Source organism: Acanthamoeba castellanii (genome assembly GCF_000313135.1).
Source record: "Acanthamoeba castellanii str. Neff unplaced genomic scaffold scf7180000084624, whole genome shotgun sequence".
In the NCBI taxonomy this organism is placed as follows: Eukaryota; Discosea; order Longamoebia; family Acanthamoebidae; genus Acanthamoeba; species Acanthamoeba castellanii.
This window is the reverse complement of record NW_004457269.1, coordinates 146,050-170,344: the sequence shown is the minus strand read 5'-3', so window position 1 is coordinate 170,344 and position 24,295 is coordinate 146,050. Positions and strand designations below refer to the sequence as shown.

The 24,295-nt window shown below is 59.0% G+C and overlaps 7 protein-coding genes across 7 annotated transcripts; all 7 read left to right on the top strand.

The window, feature by feature from the left end:
• Positions 1–17: 17 nt before the first annotated feature.
• Positions 18–975, top strand: ACA1_362760 (uncharacterized protein; the record flags this gene model as incomplete). Its single annotated transcript, XM_004333754.1, has 4 exons — positions 18–344; positions 417–530; positions 600–695; positions 796–975. The coding sequence occupies 4 exons, from the start codon at positions 18–20 to the stop codon at positions 973–975; spliced, it is 717 nt and encodes a 238-aa protein (XP_004333802.1).
• A 22-nt stretch (positions 976–997) lies between these two features.
• On the top strand, positions 998–4,541 carry ACA1_362750 (uncharacterized protein; the record flags this gene model as incomplete). Its single annotated transcript, XM_004333753.1, is given in 12 exon segments — positions 998–1,647; positions 1,739–1,833; positions 1,998–2,053; positions 2,163–2,272; positions 2,283–2,328; positions 2,432–2,529; positions 2,615–2,758; positions 2,837–3,020; positions 3,268–3,297; positions 3,373–3,503; positions 3,580–3,655; positions 3,810–4,541. 12 exon segments carry the CDS (start codon positions 998–1,000, stop codon positions 4,539–4,541), a joined length of 2,352 nt encoding a protein of 783 aa, XP_004333801.1.
• Positions 4,542–4,783: 242 nt separating this feature from the next.
• ACA1_362740 (protein kinase domain containing protein) lies at positions 4,784–8,580 on the top strand (the record flags this gene model as incomplete). Its single annotated transcript, XM_004333752.1, has 18 exons — positions 4,784–5,042; positions 5,096–5,223; positions 5,321–5,533; positions 5,636–5,769; positions 5,829–5,943; positions 5,999–6,070; positions 6,137–6,170; positions 6,299–6,567; positions 6,663–6,750; positions 6,830–7,018; positions 7,086–7,295; positions 7,389–7,471; positions 7,548–7,611; positions 7,687–7,771; positions 7,851–7,937; positions 8,019–8,121; positions 8,225–8,363; positions 8,456–8,580. The coding sequence occupies 18 exons, from the start codon at positions 4,784–4,786 to the stop codon at positions 8,578–8,580; spliced, it is 2,397 nt and encodes a 798-aa protein (XP_004333800.1).
• Positions 8,581–8,844: 264 nt separating this feature from the next.
• Positions 8,845–9,735, top strand: ACA1_362730 (ankyrin domain protein; the record flags this gene model as incomplete). Its single annotated transcript, XM_004333751.1, has 6 exons — positions 8,845–8,910; positions 8,982–9,045; positions 9,126–9,211; positions 9,318–9,385; positions 9,490–9,587; positions 9,692–9,735. The coding sequence occupies 6 exons, from the start codon at positions 8,845–8,847 to the stop codon at positions 9,733–9,735; spliced, it is 426 nt and encodes a 141-aa protein (XP_004333799.1).
• A 253-nt stretch (positions 9,736–9,988) lies between these two features.
• Positions 9,989–12,408, top strand: ACA1_362720 (Ceramidase; the record flags this gene model as incomplete). The annotated part of the gene is made up of 12 exons (XM_004333750.1): positions 9,989–10,079; positions 10,157–10,250; positions 10,372–10,503; positions 10,594–10,718; positions 10,840–10,974; positions 11,035–11,148; positions 11,216–11,236; positions 11,358–11,456; positions 11,556–11,653; positions 11,695–11,821; positions 11,885–12,223; positions 12,308–12,408. The coding sequence occupies 12 exons, from the start codon at positions 9,989–9,991 to the stop codon at positions 12,406–12,408; spliced, it is 1,476 nt and encodes a 491-aa protein (XP_004333798.1).
• A 323-nt stretch (positions 12,409–12,731) lies between these two features.
• Positions 12,732–13,556, top strand: ACA1_362710 (ADPribosylation factor, putative; the record flags this gene model as incomplete). Its single annotated transcript, XM_004333749.1, has 4 exons — positions 12,732–12,888; positions 13,025–13,095; positions 13,173–13,331; positions 13,422–13,556. 4 exons carry the CDS (start codon positions 12,732–12,734, stop codon positions 13,554–13,556), a joined length of 522 nt encoding a protein of 173 aa, XP_004333797.1.
• A 697-nt stretch (positions 13,557–14,253) lies between these two features.
• ACA1_362700 (RasGEF domain containing protein) lies at positions 14,254–24,203 on the top strand (the record flags this gene model as incomplete). Its single annotated transcript, XM_004333748.1, is given in 43 exon segments — positions 14,254–14,329; positions 14,413–14,568; positions 14,690–14,869; positions 14,973–15,137; positions 15,209–15,364; positions 15,434–15,615; positions 15,708–15,791; positions 15,846–16,075; positions 16,158–16,238; positions 16,377–17,071; positions 17,150–17,223; positions 17,297–17,368; positions 17,453–17,582; positions 17,620–17,700; positions 17,805–17,952; positions 18,052–18,119; positions 18,201–18,350; positions 18,425–18,600; positions 18,716–18,840; positions 18,944–19,003; positions 19,017–19,083; positions 19,193–19,294; positions 19,368–19,496; positions 19,601–19,693; positions 19,790–19,885; positions 20,022–20,105; positions 20,217–20,445; positions 20,563–20,648; positions 20,742–20,794; positions 20,870–21,038; positions 21,129–21,237; positions 21,334–21,487; positions 21,573–21,701; positions 21,800–21,967; positions 22,043–22,091; positions 22,200–22,262; positions 22,378–22,493; positions 22,594–22,708; positions 22,812–22,904; positions 22,987–23,169; positions 23,229–23,522; positions 23,549–24,010; positions 24,144–24,203. 43 exon segments carry the CDS (start codon positions 14,254–14,256, stop codon positions 24,201–24,203), a joined length of 6,192 nt encoding a protein of 2,063 aa, XP_004333796.1.
• Between the last annotated feature and the right edge of the window lie 92 nt (positions 24,204–24,295).

Below are 24,295 nucleotides of genomic sequence, written 5' to 3'. Positions count from 1 at the left end.
ATAGTTGTACTGCAAAAATGGAGGAGAACACCACGACGAGGCCCTGGTTTGAAGAGGTCCGCATGCAGCACTACAATCGCCAGGCGGAGTACTGGCAGCAGAAGGAAGTGCTGCGGGTACTGCACGAAGCCGACCGTCAGGCGGTGGCGGGGGGCACCCCCACACGTGAGAACAGCGATGGAGGAGGGGCGCTGTGTGGGGTGGTGCTGGAGGAGCTTGCGTACAACTGGCCCGAGCAGCTCGAGACGCTCTTCCAGGGCGCCGTGGCGGCCCGCACCGAGCGCCTGCTGGGCAGCGCCACCTCTCTGCCGCTCGTCCTCCCCTGCTCCGGCACCTACGCCCTGGTACCCCCCCCCTCCAGCACTCATTTTCATTTTCATTTTCATTTTTTACTCTAAAATGGCGGGCGTGTGTAGGAGCGAGTTGAGGGCAGCAAGCGCAACTCCTGGCGGGAGAGGAGCAGCGGTGATGAGCACGTAAACTTCATCACTGGAGCCGAGGTGCACGACCACCACTGCCACCGGCTGCAGGTACGGAATGCTAGTCCCTTGTTAGTCAGCACGCTCACCCATTCGTAATTGGTGGGGGGGGGCATGCAGGAGGCAGTTGTCACGCTGGGCTGCGATGTCGACTGGAACCGCACCCTGCGGACCGATGACGAGGACCTGCTCTACCGCTCCTTTGTCGAATGGCAGGTCGGAAGTACCCCATCCCTTGAGCCAAGTTTTGAGAGTGACTGACACGCGAGCGTGTGGTGGCGGGGCGAGGGAGCAGATGCGGTTGCTGCGTGAGCAGGGGCGGATCAAGCGGTGCAAGCGGCCTGTCATCTTCTCTGTCGAGCAAGACGCTCCGTGCCCCGCCCACAAGAGGTCCGTGACCTCTTCACAGTCTCCTGTGGTTAGGTCGCAGTGCGCGCTACGGCCGTGCGTGGTTGTGGTCTCACCAACTCCGTGGTTGCGACACCAGACGCACTGAGGTCGAGGCATGGAACACGGTCATGGCCTACATCGGCGTCAGGCAGGAGCTCTGCGTTCGGAGCGCGGACCAGCTTCCGCCTCACCTGCTCGCATGTGTCTCCCAAGCTGCCGAGCGGGGGCGGCGGTGTTATGTGGTGAGCTTGTGCCAGGAGGGGCGGCTGGCGCGAAGCGACAGCCAGACGAGCTGTCGGGTGGACCCCGCTGCCGAGCTGGGCGTGTTCGTTGTGCTGGGCCGCCAGCCGGCTGTCAACGAGGACGACGTCTGGCCGGACAAGGTCGTCATCGAGGGGGAGCGGGACGAGCACGACGGCGAGCAGTGGCTGGCCATCTGTTCGGAGGACGTGGCCACGCACATGGCCCACCAGGGCTTCACCATGGCCACGAAGACCGAAGAGGAAGGCGAACCCGGCGCCAGCGGCGATCAGTCCCAGTCGGCGGCCAACCTCAGCAAGGAAGCTGGGCGCCCGGCGCAAGGACGGAGGACGCGGCGGTTGGTCAGGTTGGCGGAACTTAAAGGCCGAGACCTGATCGGCCTCTCGGTGCGGTGCACCAGCGTCGGGGCCGAACAGCAGGAAAGCCGAACGGTGCCGATCTCTCCCGACCAGCCCGACTCCAAAGCCAAGGGCGACAAAGAGTGGACCAAGGGACCACATTGTATTCGTTGCCTCCGGTGGCGATGATACGAAACCACCGGGATACCCTTTGTGCGTTTCCTACTCATGTCTTGATCTCTGCTTCTCACGGTTTAAGTCTTGTGACAGATCAATGGCCGATAAGCAGCGTGTGGAGCGGGTGCTTGCTTCACGCGACACCTTCCGCTACTACGCTTGCAGCGAGGACATCCAGTCCCTTGCCGGTGAGTCAGTCCTACGCCGCCCAATAGCGATGCACCACCTACTCACATGCGCTTGTGCCACACAAAACCCACTGACCACACACACACACACACACACACAACACACACACACACACACAACACACACAACGCAAAACGACAATCAGGTGGTCAGTGCATTGTAGCGTTGGCGGACAGCTACTACCTGCCGCTTGCCGCCTCCCCAGAATGGAAGGCTCAGGTGCGGCAGGTCATCTACGATGCTGTCTGGACACGCACAGGCTGCGTACGGTCACCTGACGACCCACGCAAAAGACACGTACGCACATCATGAACTGACCGGCGTGCAGCGTGTGAGACATTTGTTGGAGCTCTTGGATGCAGAAGAGTGGCACATTGCTCGCTACGGTGGGACGGGCATTCCGCTACCGTGGTCGCCGCAGATGGTGATCACCCCTTGGTGCGAGCAGGCACTCGTGCACGCGTTCCTCGCAGTGGCCCCCGCACTACGCCGAGGTGAGGATCCCACTCTCCGTAGAGGGAGGGTCACTTGCGTTCGTCTCCACTCACCGAGTTCGCAAAACTTGCAGGCTGTGAACCGAGGGTGCTAAACGATCAGGACTGGGATCAAGTGTTCGCGCCCACTGGTCGGTCTTGGGGGGACTCGCCGCCGCTGCCAGAGCACCTCGCCCAGGCTCGGGACCTGTTCCGAGCCTGGTACGTACGCACCGCCCGTTCTCTCTCAGACAAAAAACTTAGATTTGTTGTTGTTGTTGCCATGCAACGCATGTGTGGAATACAGGTATCCGCTCCATATCCTTCTCGCTCCGGCAAAGCGCGGAAGCAACTCGTACTCGGGCTGGTCCAGCAGCGGCGCCGCGGTGTTTCTCTCGCTCTTGCTGCACGTGGCCATCTGGGGGCCGGCCATGTGTCCCCGGGCGATTCAGTTCGTTGATCCGGTGGAGATCCCTTATCAGGGCTGGGGGCCTCGGCCCTCGTCCCCCGGTGGTGTGACGCTCTCCAGGTTCGGCGCCTCGCTGGCCGGACTGAAGCGGGTCACCGGCGTCCGGTTCCGAGCGGGCGAGGACGAGAACTACGTCCAATGGGCCCAACTTCCCAACTACCCTGAGCTGCGGGACCTCTACAAGGTCTACTTCGTCATGCTCTCGCTCTACAGGCACAGCGGCAGCATGCGACCGGACAACTACGTACCGACTTCTCAGCTCGCGCTTTTTCCACGGATGTGCGCTGACATGTGAAGCGCGACACGACACACAACACCACACGGAATCCACCAACGACACACATACGTCGCACGACACGCACACGACACTGAAGAGCCGATGCGTTTTTGTGCTATGGGCTCACCTGCGAGATCCCGGCTCGGCATTCGGCCAACTGCCGCTCGAGCTGGTGGTACACATCTTGCGGCTCACGCGCGCTTCATCCAGACAGGTGCACCTGGAGCTGGCAGGCGACTTCGTGGTATGTGACCTGCCGCTGGACCACACACAACCGTTTCGCGGTATAACCTCTAAGGTGATGGCCGCGCGCACACAGGCGCTGGAGGACGTAAAGTTCGGGCGCGCGTTGCACCAGAACTTGAAGACCCTCGCGCGAGCGCTGCATGGGCATCGGCCGAAGGCGGCCGTCAAATTCATCTTCGACGATATGCTCAGATCCCTGCGACGGTGCTCAGCTCTCCAACAGTTGCAAGTGTCGCATGTGATCGCAATTAGCTTACGTGGGCTGGGCGTTCATGGGCAGCTATCGAACCGCTCTGGGGAGCGTGCGCGAGGACTGGTCGGCGTGCAGCGTCAAGCTTGTCCGTCGCTTTTGCAAGGTACGCCTGCTCGCTCTTTCTCACATGCAGGACACACACGAACAAACTTGCGCTTCTGTAAATTCAGATCGTGGCTTGCGGGCTGTCGCCGGTCTGTCCCAACCTCAGCGCCCTGGTCTGGCGCTCGTTCATTGCGTGTGAGCTCGCGCCGCAGCGCTACCATGCACCACTTCCGCAAGACCAGCCGGCAATCGACGCTGCGCTCGGTGAGATGAGCCGCTGGTGGCGCAAACACGTCAGCCGCGCCCACAGCGCCACCGATGGCGCCATGGCTCGAGGCCACGTCGTGGTGGTGGCGGAGGCAGGCCTGTCCACCCCGCATAGCAGATGGGCCGAGCTGGCGAGCCGCTATCTCGAGCGGCTTGCCGACAGAGTCGCGCGCGCCAAGCGACACCGGCCTGGCAACCGCGACCGACCGGCGACGGCCCGCATCACCGTATGTCAGGGCACGCCCGAGTGGGTCAGTGTCATCGTCGCCGCGCTGACCAGCCGATTCGACGAGCTGGCCGCCGAAGCTGGCGGCCAGCGTACCGATGAGGTGGTGCGGCGCTTCACAACGGACCGACTCGCACGGGAGCAGGTGCGCGCGGCTCTGGCGAGGGTCGGCGCCAGCTGGCCCGTAGTGGCCGACCTGGCTGTAGGCGAGGAGGACGCGGAGCTCATGCGCGTCGTGGCCCACCTGCGCGAACGCATCGCCTCAGGTGGCCTCCCCGACCCTAGCTCGGCGTACGACGAGGCCGCCCTCATCCGTCGCTTCGCGGGCCACATCGCGCGGCAGGCCAGCGTGTCCTCGGTCGAGGTGGTCGAGCACCACTGCACCGTCGAGCGGCCTACCGCCGAGTTGCTCTGCGTGCCCGGCCGGCCGCTTGTTGAAGTGTGGATTTAAATTAAATAAAATAAAAACACCGGGGGGGGGGCAGGAGGAATTAAGCGATGGCACCTCTTTGCCCTTTTTCGTGCTTCCACGAGACCCACTCGCTGCGTTTGCGGCATCCACGGCGTCGGCTCTAAGATCGTGTCACTGGGTTCCGAGAAGGGTGGGCGCCGCTTCCCAGCTTTAGTTCATTCAACGCTTTACACGCCACATCACAAGAAAAGAAGTAGTAGTCCGTGACACGGCTGGAAGAGATGAAGATGGTGGTGGGCCACGGCACAGCGCCCATGGTGGTCCTCTCCCTCCTCCTACTCTGCTTCGCCCGACAGGCGGTGCAGCAGGAGTGCCTCTACGTGACCAGCGGCAGCACAGAGATGGCCGTGCTGCGACCACCCGCCACCGAGCCCCTCATCTCCTTCCCCGCCGGCACAGAGACCACTGGCATGACTACCTCACCCCTCGCGCCACTTCACTCTCTTTCTCCCCTTTTCGTTTTATTCGCGCGAGGCAAGGGTGCAACGGAACTTGATTGCTGAAAGTACGCCACTGTTGTCCATGCGCGCCAGGCGTGGCGATGGACGGCGACGTGCTTTACGTGGCGTCGGGGTCCGAGTCGACCATCAACATGTACGACCTGGCCAACAACCTCACCCTGCTCGGTCCCTTCGTCGTCTTCTCCGAGCTGTTCTACCTCGTACCAACCTTCACCACGCTCGACAAGCGTAACGCACGTGCTGTTTCTGCTGCGGCTTTGCAACTGATCTGTTTTTAACACACTCACCAATGGGCAGGAGCAAATCCTGATTCACGATGGCATGATGTACGTGGCGACGGATGACTATCCCTACGTGCTCAAGGTGCCCACGCCGGGCCTCACCAACTCGTCGGACTTCAACGCGACCCAGTGGCAGCCCACCGGCGGCGGAGTGGCCCTCTACTGGCGCCCTGCAGTCGACCTCCAGGGCAGCGCGATCAAGGGCGCGGCCTGGGGCCTCCAATACACGGTACAGTGGCCAGCCCAGCCCAGCCCAGCTAGGCTCAGCAGAGTAGAAGCGTAAGTGCCGCAGCTCACACTGGTTTCCTCCTCATGGTATGCGCGCGCACAGAACGCGAGCGGAGTGGGTCCGGGCGTGTTGGTGTCGACGCAGGCCAACGAGCTGTACCTGCTGAGCGTTGACAACGCTGGCTACGACAACGTGAGCCTGGTCTACTCTGACACGTCCGCCTTCGGCCCACTGAGGTATTTCGCACACGCACACGCACCACCGCTCACGCACGACTCACGAACGTGCGTGGCAGATGGGGCGGAATGGACGTGGACAGCGGTGGATCGCTCTATCTCTCTCAGGGGAGAGGCGGCAGGGTGCTCCAATTCAACTCCTCGGCCCTGGCCTTGCAGGGCGACTTTGGCACGGTGCGTTGCTCCCCCAGACCCTCGTGATGGTGCATAAGCTGACAGTCCAGTGTAGGCGCTCGACACTCTCATCTATGATGTCAAGTTGAGTGCGGACGGCCTCCTCTACCTCGCCATCCTGAGTAGTGTACGTACAATGCACCATTCACTCTTATATTCGCCTTTGTTTACCTTTAGGGTGCCTTGTGTGCAGGTTGGGACCATGACACAGGACGGCACCTTCACTAGTACAGTCCATCACGATACACACCACACACACCACACACACCACACACACCACACACACGGCACACACACACACACACACCACACACCTCACAACCTTTGAGTGAGCTGATTGTAGTTTAAAATGCAGCACTGTATACCTCCGACGTCGGGGTAATCTACTTCGAGTTTCACGCATGCCCGATGCTCGCGCTGCCCTCACCCTCGCCCGCCGCCGTTGCGCCGTCGTCGGGCGTCGACTCCCTGGTGGTGGTCCTGGCCACCGTGCTGCCCAGCATCTTCGTCGGCCTCCTCCTGCTGCTGTGCCTCGTGGCCGCCCTCTTCTTCGCGGTGGCCTGGAAGGACAAGCGGAGAAAGTGGCACGACGAACACGACGACCGAGAGCTCGAGTCCATGGAGGTGCGATACATCAATCGGAGTTAAAAAAACCAGAGCTGCTGTTGGGCGCTTTATGCTCCGAAGCCTGACTGACGCTCATGATACGATGATTGCAGGTGGGCAAGGTCAAGTACAGCTACCGCGAGATCGACCCTCAAGACCTGCAGCTCGGAACTCTCCTGGGCGAGGGTGGCTTTGGCAAAGGTGCGATTCGAACGCTCATGACGACGCACCTGATGGGCATTCGCTAATTCGTGGGCTTGGGGCACACCACCGCACACAGTCTATCGGGGCATGTGGCGCGGGGCTCCGGTGGCGGTGAAGATATTCGAGCAGGTGGAGCTCGACCAGGTCGACAACTCGACTCTACACACACTTCGTCGCGAGGCCGAAATGTTGGAGAAACTGTCCAACCACCCCTGCGTCGTGAGCTTCGTTGGTGCAGTCACCAAGGGCGATGTGGCGATTCAAGGTGCCCTCTTCTTTCTTTGCTTGATGCATGGTGGGTGTGATGGTTATGCTATTGGAATTGTGCGCAGGAATGGAGAAGTGCCCATTCGCGCTGGTGCTTGAGTTCTACCCGCACGGATCGCTCTACGATGTGCTGGTCGCCAAACGCCTCGAGCTGCCCTTCCACATACTGGTTCGCATGGCCCGCGACATCGCGCTGGGCATTCTCCACCTCCACAAGGAGAAGGTGATCCACCGTGACATTGCCACGAGGAACGTACTTGTCGGCGACAATTATTGTACGTGCCATTCGCTCTTCTTCGCTCTTCTTCGCTCTTTTTGGCTCTTCTTCGTTCATCAATACTCACCTAGTGCACTTCCACTTCTATCAGCGGTTCACATTAGCGACTTTGGGCTGGCCAGGGCGAAAAAGGACGAGGTCGATCGCACCACCTCGAACTACGGTGCCATCAAGGTGGGCGCGTTACCTCTTCTTGATGCTTGCATCTTGCGACGCTGACGTTTGGGCGATTGTTTGCCATGTTCCACAGTGGATGGCACCCGAGGCACTGCTGCGCGGCGAGTACTCGGAGGCATCGGATTGCTTTTCCTACGGTTCTCATGCCCCCCCCCCACGTGATGCTGTTCTCCCAAGTGCCCAGCTCTGACCGTGTTGTCGCTGCCGAGCAGGAGTGCTGCTGTGGGAGATGGTCACGAGGAAATCGCCGTGGAACAACGTCGACCCCACCCAAATCGCCATCGCCGTGGGCGTCAAGTACTGCCTCACAGCTGGCCCTCGTTGTGTTTGTGCATCACGGCAGCACCTAACATCAACCAACGCCGCGTTCGCACAGAAATACCCGGTTGCGAATACCGCCCGTGTGCGATCCCGTCTTTCGACGAATCATGAAGAGCTGTTGGAAGCAGAATCCTCAAAAGAGGTACGCGCGTGTGCTCTTCTGTATTTGTTCATCACCGGTCTAACAACGGGCGGACCTGGTCCATTTCCTACAATCAATCAGAATGAAAATGGAGGAGATCTGTTCCATGCTGGAGCAGTACTACGCCGACTTGGCCAAGTACGCCGGCGAAGACTGGATGGACGACGAGTACGAAGATGGCGAGGTAAGCGCTTACAACCCCTCTACATCAACCACCACTTGAACCACACCACTTGATGCCGCCAGCAACTAATAAGCGCCATGTCTGTTCCGCTACGCACCTGCAGATCGAACACAGCAGCACGTCGTCCAGCGTGGTCAGCCATGCGCAGACCTCAACCTCCAGCCCCACGGGCAAAAAGCGGCGCCCGAGCAATCAACACTCCAAGCTCATGCGTCAAGTCGGCAACACAAGCAACAACAGCAGTACGGACTCCACTCTCGCTCTAGCTCTGGCTCTTTTGGTTCCTGTCACTGCCAAAGTGTAGTACTAACACTTGTCTTGGCCACGCCCTCAGGTGAAGCCAGCAAGAGCGTTACCGGAGAGAAGGAGGGAACAGCAGCAGCGAGCAAGGACACAGGCAAGGCGAAGGCCGAGTACCTGGTGACTGAGGTCTTTGCTCTCGAAGGGGCAGAGGAGTGAAGGAGGTTTGGCTCCGCGCCTCTCTTTATCTTGTACTTACACTCTCTTCCTCGAACATTCGCCCTTCATTCTTGCCTTCGCTTTCGTTTGTCGCTTTTCGTTCTTTGGCCCTAGTGGTCTGAAAGCAAGAGTCATGGCCTGGCGCCTAGCCCCGTGGAGAGGACCTCGAGGCGAGAAGCAAAAGAAATTGAGAAACTGTTTGGCCTATTTTCTGTCCTTGGACGACCAAACCGAACAAAAAGATCGAACAATTAGAAGCGCAGGATGCAAAAGGAGGCGGGTTCTCAGATGACGCTGCTTTATGCGGCTTCCCGAGGCTACGATGCTCAGGTACCTTTAACAACCTTCGATTATCAACATCCAATCCATAAATGAGGTTTAATCCCCCCCCCGGTGACCAGGTCGGACAGCTGATCAACAAAAAATCAATCGTCGAACGGGACGACCAGGGCAACACTCCCCTTCGTACTCTCCCCTTGCCCATTCTTTAGTGGATTAATAATTCTTATTTACTTTTTTTCTTATTCATTTTCCCTTTGGCTCAGACCTGGCCTCCGGTGCTGGTCACGTGGCGGTGGTGAAGCAGCTCGTCAAGGCCGACGGCGTCGATCTCAACGCCCAGAACGACCAGGTCCATTATCTTTATCGCCACCAACATGTTCTCTCTTCACGTGGCGTTCGTCACGTACTTGACCCTGACGCGGAGCATTGTTGTGTGTGCGGCTGAACGTACACAGGGCAAGACCGCTTTGCATCAGGCCGTGTGGCGTAACCAGGCCGAAGTCATCAAGCTCCTTCTCGGCGCGTACGCTCTCATTTCTCACTTGCACTCCACAATTCTTATACACGTGTTCAACTGAAACACAACGTGATGGCCCACCAACAACCTTCTGATTACCGTAACATTAGGTCGGCGCGTACCGACGTGAAGGACAAGGACGGCCGACTCCCACGCGATCTCGCGCGCGACCGCGACATCAAGGACCTGCTCCCCAAGCCCGAAGGAGGTACGCTCAGTCGTACCCACCGCCCTTTACTCCTCCACCAAGTCATTCCCCTCACGCCCAACCCACACCGCGCGGCCGACAATCATCAATCACCAAACAAACAGACAACGAAGACGCCTGGGACCTTGGCGATTCGGACAGCGACTGAGAGAGGATTGTTTGCTCACCTGGTCTTCTGTCTGATCGGACACGTGCCACATTCTGTATGTGCCACCTAACGGTTTACAATGCAACGCATGCCAACCACCGGTGGCTCTTTTCGTGTACGTTTTCCGAGTGAGGAGATTGGCCGACCCCAAATCGAAACTGTCGAAATTGGTTATTTCAAATTGTCAGCCAATCCCCAGACATCGGATCGCGCCCGAGCACTTTCAGTTGAGTTTAAGGTCAAGATGATGAAGATGAAGCCGGTCCTGCTCGCTGTGGTGTGCCTCCTCTCGCTGGTGGCCCTCTCCTCCGCCGTCCTCCGTGCCGGCGTCGCCAAAATTGACGGTTCGTTCGACCACCCTACCCTTTCCCCCTTGCTCCCTCCCCTTCCCTTCTACTCTTTAGCTCACGTGTGCCTGCAGGTACCTTGCCGGACAAGGGCGGGGTGGGTGTTCCGTTGGCCGGCTTCAACCACGGCGAGCGTCGCTTCTCCTGGTGGCCCCTCTTCAACACTGGGTTCCTCCCCCCCTTCGCTTTCCTTCACTCTTCTTTTTATAATTTTTATTTATTATTTGATTTGTAATTAAATTTTGATTTTAATATACGTGGACCTTGGTGTCGGTGGCGTGCTCGACAGGGAGAAGTATTGCAACTGGATGAACCCCTCGCAGGGCATTATCGACCCGACGTGGGTGAAGGCCCTCGTGATCGACGACGGCCGCACGCCCGTGGCCTTCCTCACTCTGGACATGATCGGTGCCTCCGGCAGGCACGTCGCGCCATAACGACAACTCCCGTGAACCGCGATTTATCACTGACGCGCTATTGATTGTCGTGGGCGGTTCAACGCGCACAATAGTGTGATGGACATCGCGTACGCCATTGCCGTGTCGAGGGGCTTCACCGTACCGCGCGCCAATGTGATCATGTCGGCCTCGCACACCCACTCGGGTCCCGGTGCCGTCTCGCCCGAGTTCCTGTGGGGTACGACCACCCCGCCGAGAGAAGATGTCTCATGAGGAAAAGAATGAAGGCTGACTCGTCGCCTTCGCCTTCGCCTTCGCCTTTACTTTCGCTTTCGCTCTTTCTCTCCTCCCTCCACCAGCGGTGGCACCGGCCACGGACCTGATGGTACCCTCGCTGCAGTGGAAGCTGTCCAACTCCATCGCCGATGCCCTCGTCTCTGCGCAGGCCAGCCTCCAGCCTGCCACTATCGGCCTCTCGCACACCAACCTCACCGGTTCGAGCTCATTTATCTGCCATGAATTAGTGCGTTACCACTAAACTTGTGTGCGTGCAGGTGTTACTCGTAACCGTCGCGCTGGCCGCAGCCCCTATGTAAACGCCACCACAATTGATCCCAACCTGTCTATCATCAGTGTCAACGACCTCCAGGGAAACCCCATTGCCACCCGTACGCGCGCCTTGCACGCAACGCGGTGATCTTCCAACTAATGATTCCCGGTCGTCTCTCGTCGCAGTGTGGAACTTTGCCACGCACGGTACCTGCTATGGTTCGAGCAACATGTATTGTACGCATCCCTCAGCCTAGACGCCTGTCTCCATCAGCGCACACGTTTTGGCGTGCAACTCACAATAATCGCGTTTCTATATGAAACACAGTCTCGGGCGACATTATGGGCAAGGCCTGCGAGTTCATTGAGAAGTCCGTCGGGGGTGTCGCCCTGTTCGTGAACGCTGACGCCGGTGACATCGACCCCAGTGCGCCTTACTCTCCCGCTTTGACATGGTTGGCTGGTTCCCTCTCCTGACCGCTGTACGTCGTGTGTGTCGTGCGTATGCGTGTGTGAACACCATCAGCTGCCCAGGCCTGCTCCCAGCAGCCCAACTTCTACGGCGCCCAAATCATTGCCAGCACCGTCGCCAAGCTGCGATCGAGCACGCCCACCACGGGAGTGGTACGTGGCTCACCTTCCTTATTCCCCAAGGGTGAAATAAGTTTGACATGATCGTCGCCGCCGCCGCCGCCGTCTCGCAGCTTTCGCTCACGACGGCTTCGGTGATCGTCCCGTTCGGCTTCACCAACCTCAACGCCACCCTCGAGCGCTTCGGCGACTGCTCCTCTGGTGTGTAGCTCGTCGTAGACCGACTGCTTGCTACAATTGCTAAGCAAACAACCTTGATTGCAGGCGGCCCCTTGGACATCTGCACCATCTGCAAGGTGCTGCAGTGCGATCTCAACGCGCACCTGGGTATGTTCGGCCTCTGCGCACACATCGATCGCTCGGCTCGATCGCTCATCGTGCGATTATCAGACTCGGCGTGGATCGAGAACGAGCCGCGCTTCACGGCCATCCGATTCGACATCGGCGGACGCCACATTCTGCTGGTCACCCTGCCGGGCGAGCCTCTGTACGAGCTAGGCCAGCAGGTGTACGGCGACATGGCCGCCCTGGGATTCGACCACACCATCCTCGCTGGCTACTCCAACAACCACATGGGCTACTTCGCCACCCCGCGTGAGTATGGTGCGTTCCCTTCGCCTATGACATGCGCACCACCGCACGCACCGCACACGCACGTACCAACTCACCATGCGATGTACAATGAAGATGTGGGCGGTTACGAGAGCCAGCTTACGCTGTGGGGCCGAGACACGGCCGAGCAGATCCGTGCGGGGTGTAAGACGGCCGCCGTACAGGTCGTTCCCTGAAGAACAGTCATCAATCGATCGACCGACCCAGGTCCGCGCTCATCTCTCGCCCGCTTGTGGCCGGTTTCTTTTTGGCGGGAAATCAGCCGGCCGGCTGCACCGTAACGGCAGAAAGGGGCGGTTACCAGGCAATAAACTGGTTTCCAGCTCTGCAACGCCTACATCGACGTCGTTCGCAGTTAACCGAAAGTCCGCAGGCACACGTTCGCGCGAACGACCAGCTGTTTGGGATTTGGAGAAGGGGACAGAAGTTGAAGAGAGCAGTGCTAGAAGGAGGTCTACGAGCTAGAGACTAGAGTTAGAAAAGAAACTAGACAAGCAAGATGGGAGCCGGCATGGGAAGATTCTTCGGGGAGCTGTTTAGGCTCGGGAAGGGGAAGGAGCAGCGGATAGTGATGTTGGGTCTCGACAACGGTGGCAAGACCACCATCCTCTACCGCCTAAAGATGGGCGAAGTGGTCAAGACTACACCCACCATCGGTACCCCTTTTTCTCTATCTATCAATTGTCTCTTCCACCTGGCTGTTTACTTCCTCCCACGAAACCCCAACTTCTCTCGCATCATCAACATCACCATCATTCACACCTTCCCTCATCGTGGCCTCCGCCGGCCCAGGATTCAACGTGGAAACGGTACAGAGGAAGAGCATCACATTTTCGGTGTGGGACGTGGGAGGCCAGGATCAGGTTCAGCACATCTTCCCCTTGTTGTTAGTGGTGGTGGCTGTAAGCTCACCCTCTACTCATTGTCGTTTAGATTCGAGGATTGTGGCGCCACTATTTTTTTGAACACACAAGCGGTCATCTTCGTGGTGGACAGCAATGATGGAACTCGACTGAAGGAGGCCAGGGACGAGTTGTGGAAGGTGCTAGAGTCTCCAGAACTCACCAACGCCGTCCTTCTCGTCTTCGCCAACAAACAAGTGCGCCCCCCCCTTAAAATCTCCATCTTCAAAATCTAATCTAATCTCTCCATCTTTTAGGATTTGCCCAACGCGATGTCGGCAGACCAGATAACGTCAGGGCTGGAGCTGGACAAGATCAGCTCACACCCGTGGCAAGTACAGCCCACCTGCGCCACGACGGGCGAGGGTCTCGATGAGGGCTTTGACTGGCTTGCCGAGAGGATCAAGGAGAAGAGAAAGTGAAGAACTTCTGATGCGGAGCGGGTGCAGCTGCAGGCAGCAACCACAGCAGCGGAGTGTTCGAGGAGAGGAGAGTGTGTGAAGGATAGTAGACAGAGACCAGAGCACCATCTTCTTTCTTCTTTCTTCTTCATGTGCAGAAGTTAGTTATTAGCCGGTCGTGACCACACTTGGTCTCTCCGCTTTCCTTTCCCGAGTCGCCAGGCCTCTATGGCGCTGAGAGGCAACCGCTGTTGGGCAGAAAAAAGAAAAAAGGGCTACTGGTCAACAGGCGTCCGGCAAGCTCAACACAGAAGAAGGAGTGACAGAACAGAAGAGGCAGGAGGAGCAAGAGGGGAAGAAGATAATCAGGAGATCGTCCGTCTCTGCTGTCTTGCTCTCTTATCTCTCATGGAACTGATCTCCATTGGTAAGGACACCTTGGCGGATGCGACCCGGAAAAGAGGAGCGAAGGGATCCCGCGAACAGACGATGAGGAAGGGGATCCGATCGACCTGAGCAAGTGTCAACTCCACAGCGGCTACAACCACCTCTCTCTCCTGACTGGTGACGATCCACTGACCATCTCGCCCCCCCCCCAACACGTTTCGACTCAATCTCTCTCCGACTTTGTGTTGTAGGAGCGGGGGAGCTGTTTACGTGGGGCGATGGATCATTTGGCAAGCTGGGCCACAAGAGCAGCCGCTTGCTCACGATCCCCATGCAAGTGGCGTCCCTCCGCCGAATCAAGATCTCTCGAGTGGCGTGCGGGTGGAGCCACACCGCGGCCATCTCTGGTGCGCGTCTCCTATTCATCACCATCTTCTTCTTTTTCTTTTGCCAATCCCCCCATCCTCACACAAGTTGTTGCCTGCCCCAGCCAAGGGGTTGCTGTTCACGTGGGGCATGGGTCGCTACGGACGCCTGGGACACGGCGACGAGACCGATCAGAACGCGCCGCGCCTCGTCGGGGAGCTACTCAACACCAACATCGTCGGCGTGGCCCTGGGCGAGCGCCACACCGCCGCCTTCTCAGGTACCCACCTTCTTGCGCTAAGAGGCAATAAAATAACAATAACAAAATAAAAATAAGAAAAAAGGAAAGTAAATAAATATGTTGATTGAAGGATGAAGATTAAGCCGCTGAGCCTCTGCAGAGACGGGCGAGCTGTACTCGTGGGGCGACGCCAACTTCGGCGTTCTTGGCCACGGTGAGCTGCAGGAGGGAGATCCGCAGATTCAGACCACCCCCAAGCTCATCGAATACCTCTCCCGGGTTCTTCGCAAGAAGGTCACCCACGTCGCGTGCGGCGCCTACCACACCCTTTGCACCACTGGTATCCTTCCCTACTACACTTTTCTTTCATCTCTGAGCAATAGCAATCTCCCGCTACACGCTCATCTTTGCTGACTCAAACTCGCTCCACCCCTTGGCTGCAGCGGACAAGCTGACGTACATCTGGGGCGATGGCGGCCACGGCGTGCTGGGCCAAGGCGGCGACTTTGGGCGTACCATCGAATGGACCCCGCAGTCCATCGGCGCTCTGGCCGGGCGCGGTGTCCAGCAGATCGCCTGCGGCTGGGCGCACTGCGCCGTACTCATGGGTTCGTGTGCACACGCACCACCGCGCACGCACACGAGCTGCAGCAAAAACTGACCTGAGAGCGATGGCCAGACACGGGCGATCTGTATACGTGGGGCGAGGGTGCCGGCGGGCGACTCGGGCACGGCGACGAGGAAGACCACAAGGAGCCGCACCAAGTCGCGTCGCTCCGTGGTACCCGCATCGTGCAGATAGCCTGCGGCTTTGCGCACATGGCCGCTCTCAGCGGTACTGCCTCCCACTGCTACTTCCGCTGTAATGTCACATTGTTGTTGCTAATGGTGTACCATCGTTCAGACAAGGGCGAGGTGTTCGTCTGCGGCACAGGCTGTGGCCGGCTGGGCTTGGACGGGGAGCAGGGCAAGTCCAACCCCGAACACACCGAGGTCGCCAACCAGAAGATACCACGCCGAGTCGAACCCCTGCGCGGGCTGCAGATACTGCAAGTGGCCTGCGGCATGATATCCACCATCGTGCTAGTACGTGGCCTTGCCCATGGCATACGTCATCGCCACGGTCGCTACATTAATGCTAACGTGCGCATTCCGTTGAACCGGTGGTCGCACAACAGCAAAACACGCAAGACGAGCAACAGAGCCTCTCCACGCTCCGAGGCAACTACAACATTTGGCGCGAGGTCTTGCCCGAGTTCGGGGTGATGCAGTCGTCGACTCATTCCAGCAAGGTGGTGGATTTGAACGGCCCGCAGAGCGACAAGCTCGAGACCTACGTCAATTCGGCGTGCGCGCGAACGGTCCACAAGGATCGGTCCCTCCTGAAGTCCGCGCCGGCCACGCCGGCCGACACTCGAGCCCAGCAGCCGGTGAGCTCGGACTGCTTCTGGATGAAGTTGATGGACCGACGCGCCATCCTGGTGCTGACCGACGGTGACAGACAAGGGCTCGGCTCGGAGGGAGCCGCGAAGCCCGACCCCACCAAGTGCGTAGCGTCTTTCCAAACAAACGTCTCTTTTGTCGATGATGTGCGTCGACGAAAAACTAAACTGCGGTTGCGTGAACAGAGCAAGCATCAACGCCAAGAAGGCCAGCGCCATTTGTATGTACCACCTCAACGATCAACACAAATACATCACCTCACTCCGGTACACAATCTCGTCACCCTTGTGTATGTGCGTGCGTGCGTGCGCGCGCGTGTGGTGTGATTGTGTGGAATGTGGCGTCACGCCTTCACATCCCTGGGCTCACGACTGTTTGAAATGTCTTGGAATGCGTGCATGCAGAGAGGCGGGACGGAGGGTGTGCACGACCTTCTCCACGTACCACGAATCGGTGGAAGAGGAGAATCTGGTGACCATGGCCATGGGCGTGCTGCTCGAGCTGCGCGCAGACGAGCGCGAGAAGACGCTGATCAACATGCTGGCCGACTACGAGTACCGCTACGACGACAGCAGCGACATGCACTCGTCGTCCAACAACTCTGACGATGACGACGAGAACGGCGACTCGGCACTCGAGCCGCCCTTCTACAGCTCCCTGTCGAGAAGCAAGGAGTCGATCAAGCCCGCGCGCAGGCGGCCCTCCATCGCCATCCGCTCGCCGCTGTCGTTTTCCCTGTCTTCCCTGCCGACGCTGCAGCACCAGCAGCAGCTGAACCAGCACCAGCCGCAGCCGGGCACCAACGCATCGCCGACATTCCACTCGCCCTATCTGTCGTACTCGAGCTTCAGCCCGGCTTCCTTCTTCGTTCCGCTCGCGCCGCGGCCGGCCTACGTTTCGAGCGCGGCCTACGCCCGGAACGGCAGCGCCATCGGGCTGCCGGCGTCGCACAGGAAGCCGCTGCTGGCCGTGCGCACGTTCAACATTCCGCAGCTGGTGTCGCACCTGGGCCTCAAGAACATCTCGTCGCCGGTCGGCGACGATGCCAAGAGGCCCGAAGCCTCCCTCTGCCTGCAGGACGAGCTCGAGACCGCCGATGGTACCGTCCCGCTTGCGCTTAGTGCCCTTCTTTAAGCATCCCTAATCGTGTGTGTCGTGTGTGCATCGGCTGCAACAGATGATATGCGGTACGCATTCGTCATCGGTGTGGTGGGTAACGCCAAAGTGTACCATTACAAGGCAAAGCGAAAGGTAAACCAGCTGGAGCCTCGTCGCGCTGGGGTCTAAGCATTTAGTGATTTCTCGCGGTGATGCGTAATTGCAGGAGTTCAAGGATGTCACATCTTCGCTGCGCCGACGAAGACAGCTCCAGATGAAGAGCGACCAGGAGCAAGTGGTACCGTGCCTGCCTCCTGCCTACATTATACCTGTGCACGGAAGGGAGTTCTGCGCGAGTAAGCTTACACGCGTGGTGCAGCAGGGGACGAAGCAGGAGACGTTGTATAATATCGACATGTACTGGGTGGGCTGTGCCGAGGAGGACATAATCACACTCGTCTCTGATGGGCTTCACCACAACTTGGGTACCAGCGGCGACCCCTCCGAAGCCGGTTTTCTTTGATGCTCACTGACACACACACAAAACAGATCCCGCAAACCTCGGCATTCCGCCAAATAAGCTCGATCTCCTCGGCCGAACCTGGGAGGAAGCGACCAGCCTAAGCCAAGGTACGCTCAGTACACTTAGCGAGACACTCTGATACGCGCCCAGCAGATGCTCCTGTACCATGCCCACACCAACACACCACCCGTGCGCACTTTTATCGTGTTAGAAATTGTGGACGATACCAAGGACGCGTTCAAGGTGCAGTTCCTCAAGCTGATCGTGGAGGGCGACGCCGAAAAGCGAGTCGAACCCACGCCCAAGCTCATCTGCGAGCGTCTCACCGACGCCTGCCTCGAAATTAACTCCAAGGAGAGGTATATACTGCCACACGCACTCTCTCTCTCTCCTCCTGCTCAAGCGCACTTTGTTTTGTAGGTCTGACCTAATTCCTCATCTGTTGTGTGCTTTGACAGGGGGCGTGCGGATTTCTCAACATGCATCAGCTTCCGAGTGGGTGGCGTTGGCGAGCGCGCTGCTGCTGGTACTGTTCACGCGACATGTGCACGATGACACATGACACACTGCGTCAAAGACTAAACAAACTAATATCTCTGCACAACAGAATTGTTCCAAGTCGGGCTGGACGACCCGAGCGCGTACATCTTCTACGAAGAGGACTCGACGGACAACCTCATCTTCAACACGCAAGGCAAGATCAAGGGCGCCACCCTTGAAAAGCTGGTCGAGCGCGCCACCTACGAAAAGGGCTACGGTACCACCAGTGCCCGGGCCGGTTGATTCTTGAGGAATGTCCATTGCTCACCGTTACATGTATGAACGTGTCAGACCCGGACTTCGTCGCCGCCTTCTTGTTGACGTACCGCTCGTTCGCGATGCCGCAAGAGCTGCTGGACCTGCTCATCCTGCGGTACAACATGCCCTACACTCGCGGTGTCGACATCGAGGAATTCAAGCGGAACAAGCTCGACCCCATTCGCCTGCGCGTTGTCAACCTGCTCAAGGTCCCCCTCCTTTCTCTCTTTATCGTATGTGACCGCGACCGAACGTTGACTCAATGATGTGTTCGTACCCAACGTTCAATGTGCGCGGGTCGTGTCGTATGCCACAAACAAACAGACGTGGTTGAGTAACTATTGGTACGACTTCGTGGGCAACGAGAAGCTCGTCAAGACCGTTCTCGAGTTCATCGACAAAACGATGCGCGTCACGGGCATGGACAAGGCCGGCGAGCAGCTCGTGCGGTGAGTCTGCCTCCCATTCCCCTTCCCCCCCCCCTCTCCTGAAGCATCCACAAGCGCACGCACTCACGCATGTGCTGTGTTTTTGTTTCCTTTCGTCAACTAGGCTCATCAACAAGAAGTTGTCGGAGAAGGGCAGCGAATCGAAGAAGATTCAGTTCAGCAAGTCCCCACCCAAGCCGCTGCTGCCTCTCATCAGCCCGAGCCTCGCGCCAGCCAGGGCTCTTGGCCTTCGACCCCATGGAGGTGCGCCCACACGCACCGCCGCACACGGCCAAGCTCTCCGTGCAGGGTGATCGACTGCCTGATTGACCACTCATTTTATCTTTTCTTTTCTTTCCCTTCTGCCAACCAGATCGCACGACAGCTCACGCTGATCGAATGGGATCTGTGGAAGAAGATCATGCCGTGGGAGTGCCTCAACCAGGCCTGGGCCAAGGCCGGACGTGACGAAAAGGTAACGTGTCGCACGCGTCGTGCGCAGCGCAGATGAGAACATCAACCTAACATTCGAGTCTGTTGGTGTGCAGGCACCGAACATCATGGCCATGATCCAACGCTTCAACGTGGTCTCTCGGTGGGTTGCCACGGAGATCGTGCAGGTGGAGGACATCACGCTGCGTGCCTCTGTCCTCAACCACTTCCTCGAAGTCATGAACGTACGTGCGCAGCGTCGAGTCACCGATCGCACACTTTGTCTATTCGTCAACACAACTTTGCTGACGCCCAACACACACAACACACACACACCACGATCGTTCAGCGATGCATGGAGCTCAACAACTTCAACTGTTGCATGGAGATCATATCTGGCCTGCAGTCCTCCTCGGTCTACCGCCTCAGACAGACGTGGGCGGTATAGAAATAACAATCTCCCCTCCCGCCGGACCGATTACTATGCAGCAGCTGCGGATTTTTTGCTCATACGCTCGTGTGTGATAACTGTGTGCAGCTCATCGACAGCAAGCAGCGACGGAAGTACGAGGAGACGCAGCTCGTGATGGCACGGGAGAAGAACTTCCAAAACTTCCGCGCTCACCTTCACCAGGTACACCTGTGTGTCGTTGTTAGCACACACACACACACACACACACACACACACACCGAACGCGCACCACCGCACACGCGCAGTCATCAGTGATGACCTTAAACTGACATGCGAGCATTGACTTGGGGCGCGCTAGGTGGACCCCCCGTGCATTCCCTATCTGGGCGTCTACCTGACCGATCTCACCTTCATCGAGGACGGCAACAAGGACTTCGTCAAGGTTCGCTCGCCTCCCTCCATCCGCCACCTCACCCTTGCATTCCTCACAATTGACGCCTCGTTCTGTCGTGTTGTGTGCCACGTGTGTGTCGTGTTGCGAACCTTTTCATAGGCCGGGTTGATCAATTTCCACAAGCGGGCGCTGATCTCGCAGGTCATTCGCGAGATCCAGCAGTACCAGCAGACCCTGTACTGCCTCGAGGCCGTGCCCTTCATCCAGGAGTGGCTCATCAACGCCGAGTACCTGAGCGAGGACGAGTGCTACCGCGAGTCGCTCAAGATCGAAACCAAACAGAACCGCCAGCGCGCGCCCTCAGACAGCCTGGTTGCGACCAACCCCAGTACGGCCTCCACCCGCGTTGTGTGTTGTGGTGTGTGTGTGAGTGTGTGTGGCGTGTGCATCTGCGGACGCGAACGTATGGAGCTCGCTCACACCAATTGGGGGTGCGAACTATTAGGCTCACCTGCGAAGCCGCGTTCGGCATCGGCCCTGCCGCCCAAGTCGCGCATCGGAGCGGAACGCCTCTCCCAGAAAGACGACTCCGTACAGCCCACTTCCCCCGCCCCGCCCCCGCCCCCGCCCCTGCGGCGTGGCGTTGTCTGGTTTATTTAACCGCTAATGCGCCACTCGTATCAGGACGCGTCCAAGGCAGCGGCAGCGACAGACGATGACGGCAGCGCCCAGGACAAGTACGATACTTTACTCGACGCGCAAGGAGTGTGTGGCAGCTACTGACTTTGTCCCCCCCCCACACCATTATTCAGGCCGGCGATGCCGGGCATCGTGCCGGTGATTCTCGCTGAGGGCGCCGAGCAAGAGGCCGTCGGCGGCAGCAACAACAACAATGGCAAGTCGTCGGGCGACGGCGGTGCGCGAGCGACACCTGTCCGAACTAAGCACCAGAAAGACTCCGAGCGCAGCCAACGGGCCACGGTACGCACCTAACCTACACAACGCCTCGCAGATGGTGAACGCGTTCTCATTATAACTATTACTGTTGTTGTTGTTGGCTTCGCCGCTCAGCCCGCCAGCGGCATCGCGCGCAAGGGAGAGCCCGCTCTCGGCGACGAGGAGGAGTTTGGCGAGCTCGTGATTCCTCCCGGCTACCCCTTCGTCGAGCCCGATTCCAGCCGTACCTCGCTCCTCCCCTCGTGTGAGGTGTTGTGCGTTTGATTGTGCGTTGTGTGCGGTTTGAAATCTCACAGTGAATGCTTCTGTTGCGGTCCAGAAAATCTGGTATTCGATATCGACGAGTCGTCCATCATCGATGGCTCGTCGCTGCCCCAGATCAGGGCGGCCACGTTGGCCAAGCTCGTGGAGCGCATCACTCACGAGAAGCGCATCAACGAAGCCGCCCTCCAGGCCTTCATGCTCACCTACAAGTACTCAATTACTCATCACACGACACTCACGCCCCACCACACACCACCGCACACGCGCAGAAACTCAAGTGTGCCATCGCTACAGGTCGTTCACCACGGACCAGCAGCTGCTGAACCTGCTGCGGGCACGCTACGCTGTGCCCAGGCCCAAGAACGACTCACCGCAGCTTCTCCAGAAGTTCATCGCCGCCAAGGAGGGACCCATCCGCCAGAGGTGCGTCTGTGTGTGCGTGTGTGTGCGTGTGCGTGTGCGTGTGTGGTGTGCGTGTGCGTGTGTGATTAGTGCTTGGCTCATGGGACGTTGTTGGGCAGGATCTACACGGTGCTGAAGCAGTGGCTGGAGAAGTACTGGCAGGATGCCGCGCCCAACAAGGAGCTGGTGGCGTCGCTGCGCCAGTTCCTGCAGGACAAGATGATCCCCGACGGCCTCGTCGCTGAGGCGCGTCTTCTGAACGAGCTCCTCGACAAGCAGATCAAAGGGTATTTATTTATTCATTTGTTCATTTATTTAGATACTTCATTTATTCATTTATAAAACTTCCCCGTGGCGCGCAGAGCGGGCAAGCGAAAGAAGCGCTCCAACTCCTTCCTGGAAAAGGCTCCGGTACAGACGACACACACGACACACACACAAACCGCACGCGCACGACACACTCGTGCGAAGGACGGCCGATGCGGATCTTGACTCTTCTCTTGTTGGTGGTGTACACAGCCGCCGCACCTCCCGCGCGTGTTCTCCGACAACCTCTCATTCCTCGACTTCCATCCCGAGGAGGTGCGCCCCAGCACCAGCCGAGCGTTTCCATCGATCGATTCTCACCTCGTTTCCGATGCGTGCGGCGTGTGCGGTGCGTGCGGTGCGTGCGGCGTGTGTTGTGTGTTTCGTGCAGATGGCGCGCCAGCTGTCGTTGGGCGAGGAGAAGCTCTTCCAGCAGGTGAACCACTTGGAATTCCTCAACAAGGCCTGGCTCGCGCAAAACCCCGAGGCGGGTGCCCCCGCCCTCTCGTACGCTCCCCCCCTCAACGGCGCTGGCGGCGGCGGGTGGTGGGCGGCGGGTGGTGAGTGGTGGTGGTGGAGACGCTCACGCTGGGTGCTGCGGGTGTAGTGCGCTCCGCAATCGGTTCGACCGGGTGCGCAATTGGGTGGCGACTGAGATCCTCAAGGGCGTCAACGACGATGTGCGCGCCCAGGTCATCTTCAACTTCATCCAAATCGCCGAGGTACACATAGAGCCACACACGCCACCGCACACACACGCACACGCACCACCTCGTAGCTTACACGTTTCGCTTTGCGACGTTGCTTGTTGTGGTCGTACAACAGCATTGCCTGCAAATGAACAACCTCAACACCATGGTGGAGATCGTGTCCGGCCTCCGCTTCCTCCCCATCGCCCAACTGAAGCACGTGTGGGATGTACGTTCCCACGACACACACCACCGCACGCGCACGCGCACACGCACATACGCGACATTGGCTCACGATGGTTGGTGCGCAGGAGGTGCCGTCGAAGCACATGCTGCGGCTGTCCAAGCTGTCCAAGCTGCTCGGGGGCAACTACGAGCAGATCCAGGCGCGGCTGCGGGATGTCGAGCCCCCGTGCATCCCCTTTGTCGGCGCCTACCTCCACGAGGTGGCCTACATCTGGGACTCCTACCCGGCCTTCGTCACCACCGAAATCGTACGCTTGTGACCGCACACGACACGACACGCATGGTGGCTGACGTGTGTTGTGTGCAGGATCCGACCCACAAGAAGAAGGGCCAGGGGTCGACCATCTCCGGACACTCGCTCGCGGTCGACGAGTGGCGCGCGTCGGTGGCCTTTTCCATCTCGCCGCTCCTGAGCTACTCGTCGGACGTCGTGCCCGGCGGCGCCACCGCGCCGGCGGCTGCAACTGCGGCGGCGGCGGCGGACACGAAGCCTCCTGCCCTAGGCACGCGGCCGCGCCAGGCGTCGCAGGTGGGCATGAAGGGCAAGGACGACATAATCACCGCCAACCTCAACAACCCGTCGACGCCGCCCGTGGCGACCGTGACCACGGCCACGGAGCCGACGAGCAAAGAGAAGGAGGACGAGAAGAAGAAGAGAAGGAGAAGGAGAAGGAGGAGAAGAAGGAGAAGAGGGCCAGCACCAAGTCGAAGCGCTCGTCGGCGACTTTCTCGGCGGCCTCCATCATCACATCCAAGGACAAGCAGGAGAAGGAGAAGGAGAAGGCGGCGGCTGCGGCGGCGGCCGCATCGGCCGCTGCTGCTGCCCAGCCCGCGGTGTCGGCACCTGTTCCAGCGGCAGCGGCAGTGGCTGCGGCGACGGATATGAGCGGGCTGCCGGCGACGACGACGCTGATCAACTTTGAGAAGTACTCGCTGGTGGCGGCCAAGGTCACGGAGCTCCTGGCGTGCCAGTCGTCGTCGTACTGCTTCGAGGAGGTCGAATTCATCCAGCGCTGGCTCGGCAAGGTGCTCGGCGAGTGCCTCGACGAGGAGACCATCAGCGCCACCGCCAAGACCCTCAACGACAAGGTAATATAACCCACCTCCTTCCCCACCACCCACCTTCAGCCCCACACAACTTTCTCACGTGTCGTTGTGTGTGTCGTGTGGTGGTGGTGTTGTCGACGCATACACAGAAGGACTCCGGCCATCGTCCATCAAGCGAAGCCTCTCCAAGAAGATCGCCTCGGTAAGCGTGCAAAAGGAGAGCCGACGAGGATGAGCTCATGTCGAGACGCACGCGCGCAAATGACGGGAGGAAGGATGAAGGTTACATTGGTGTGCACACCATGCAAGGTAGCAGCGAGTGGAATA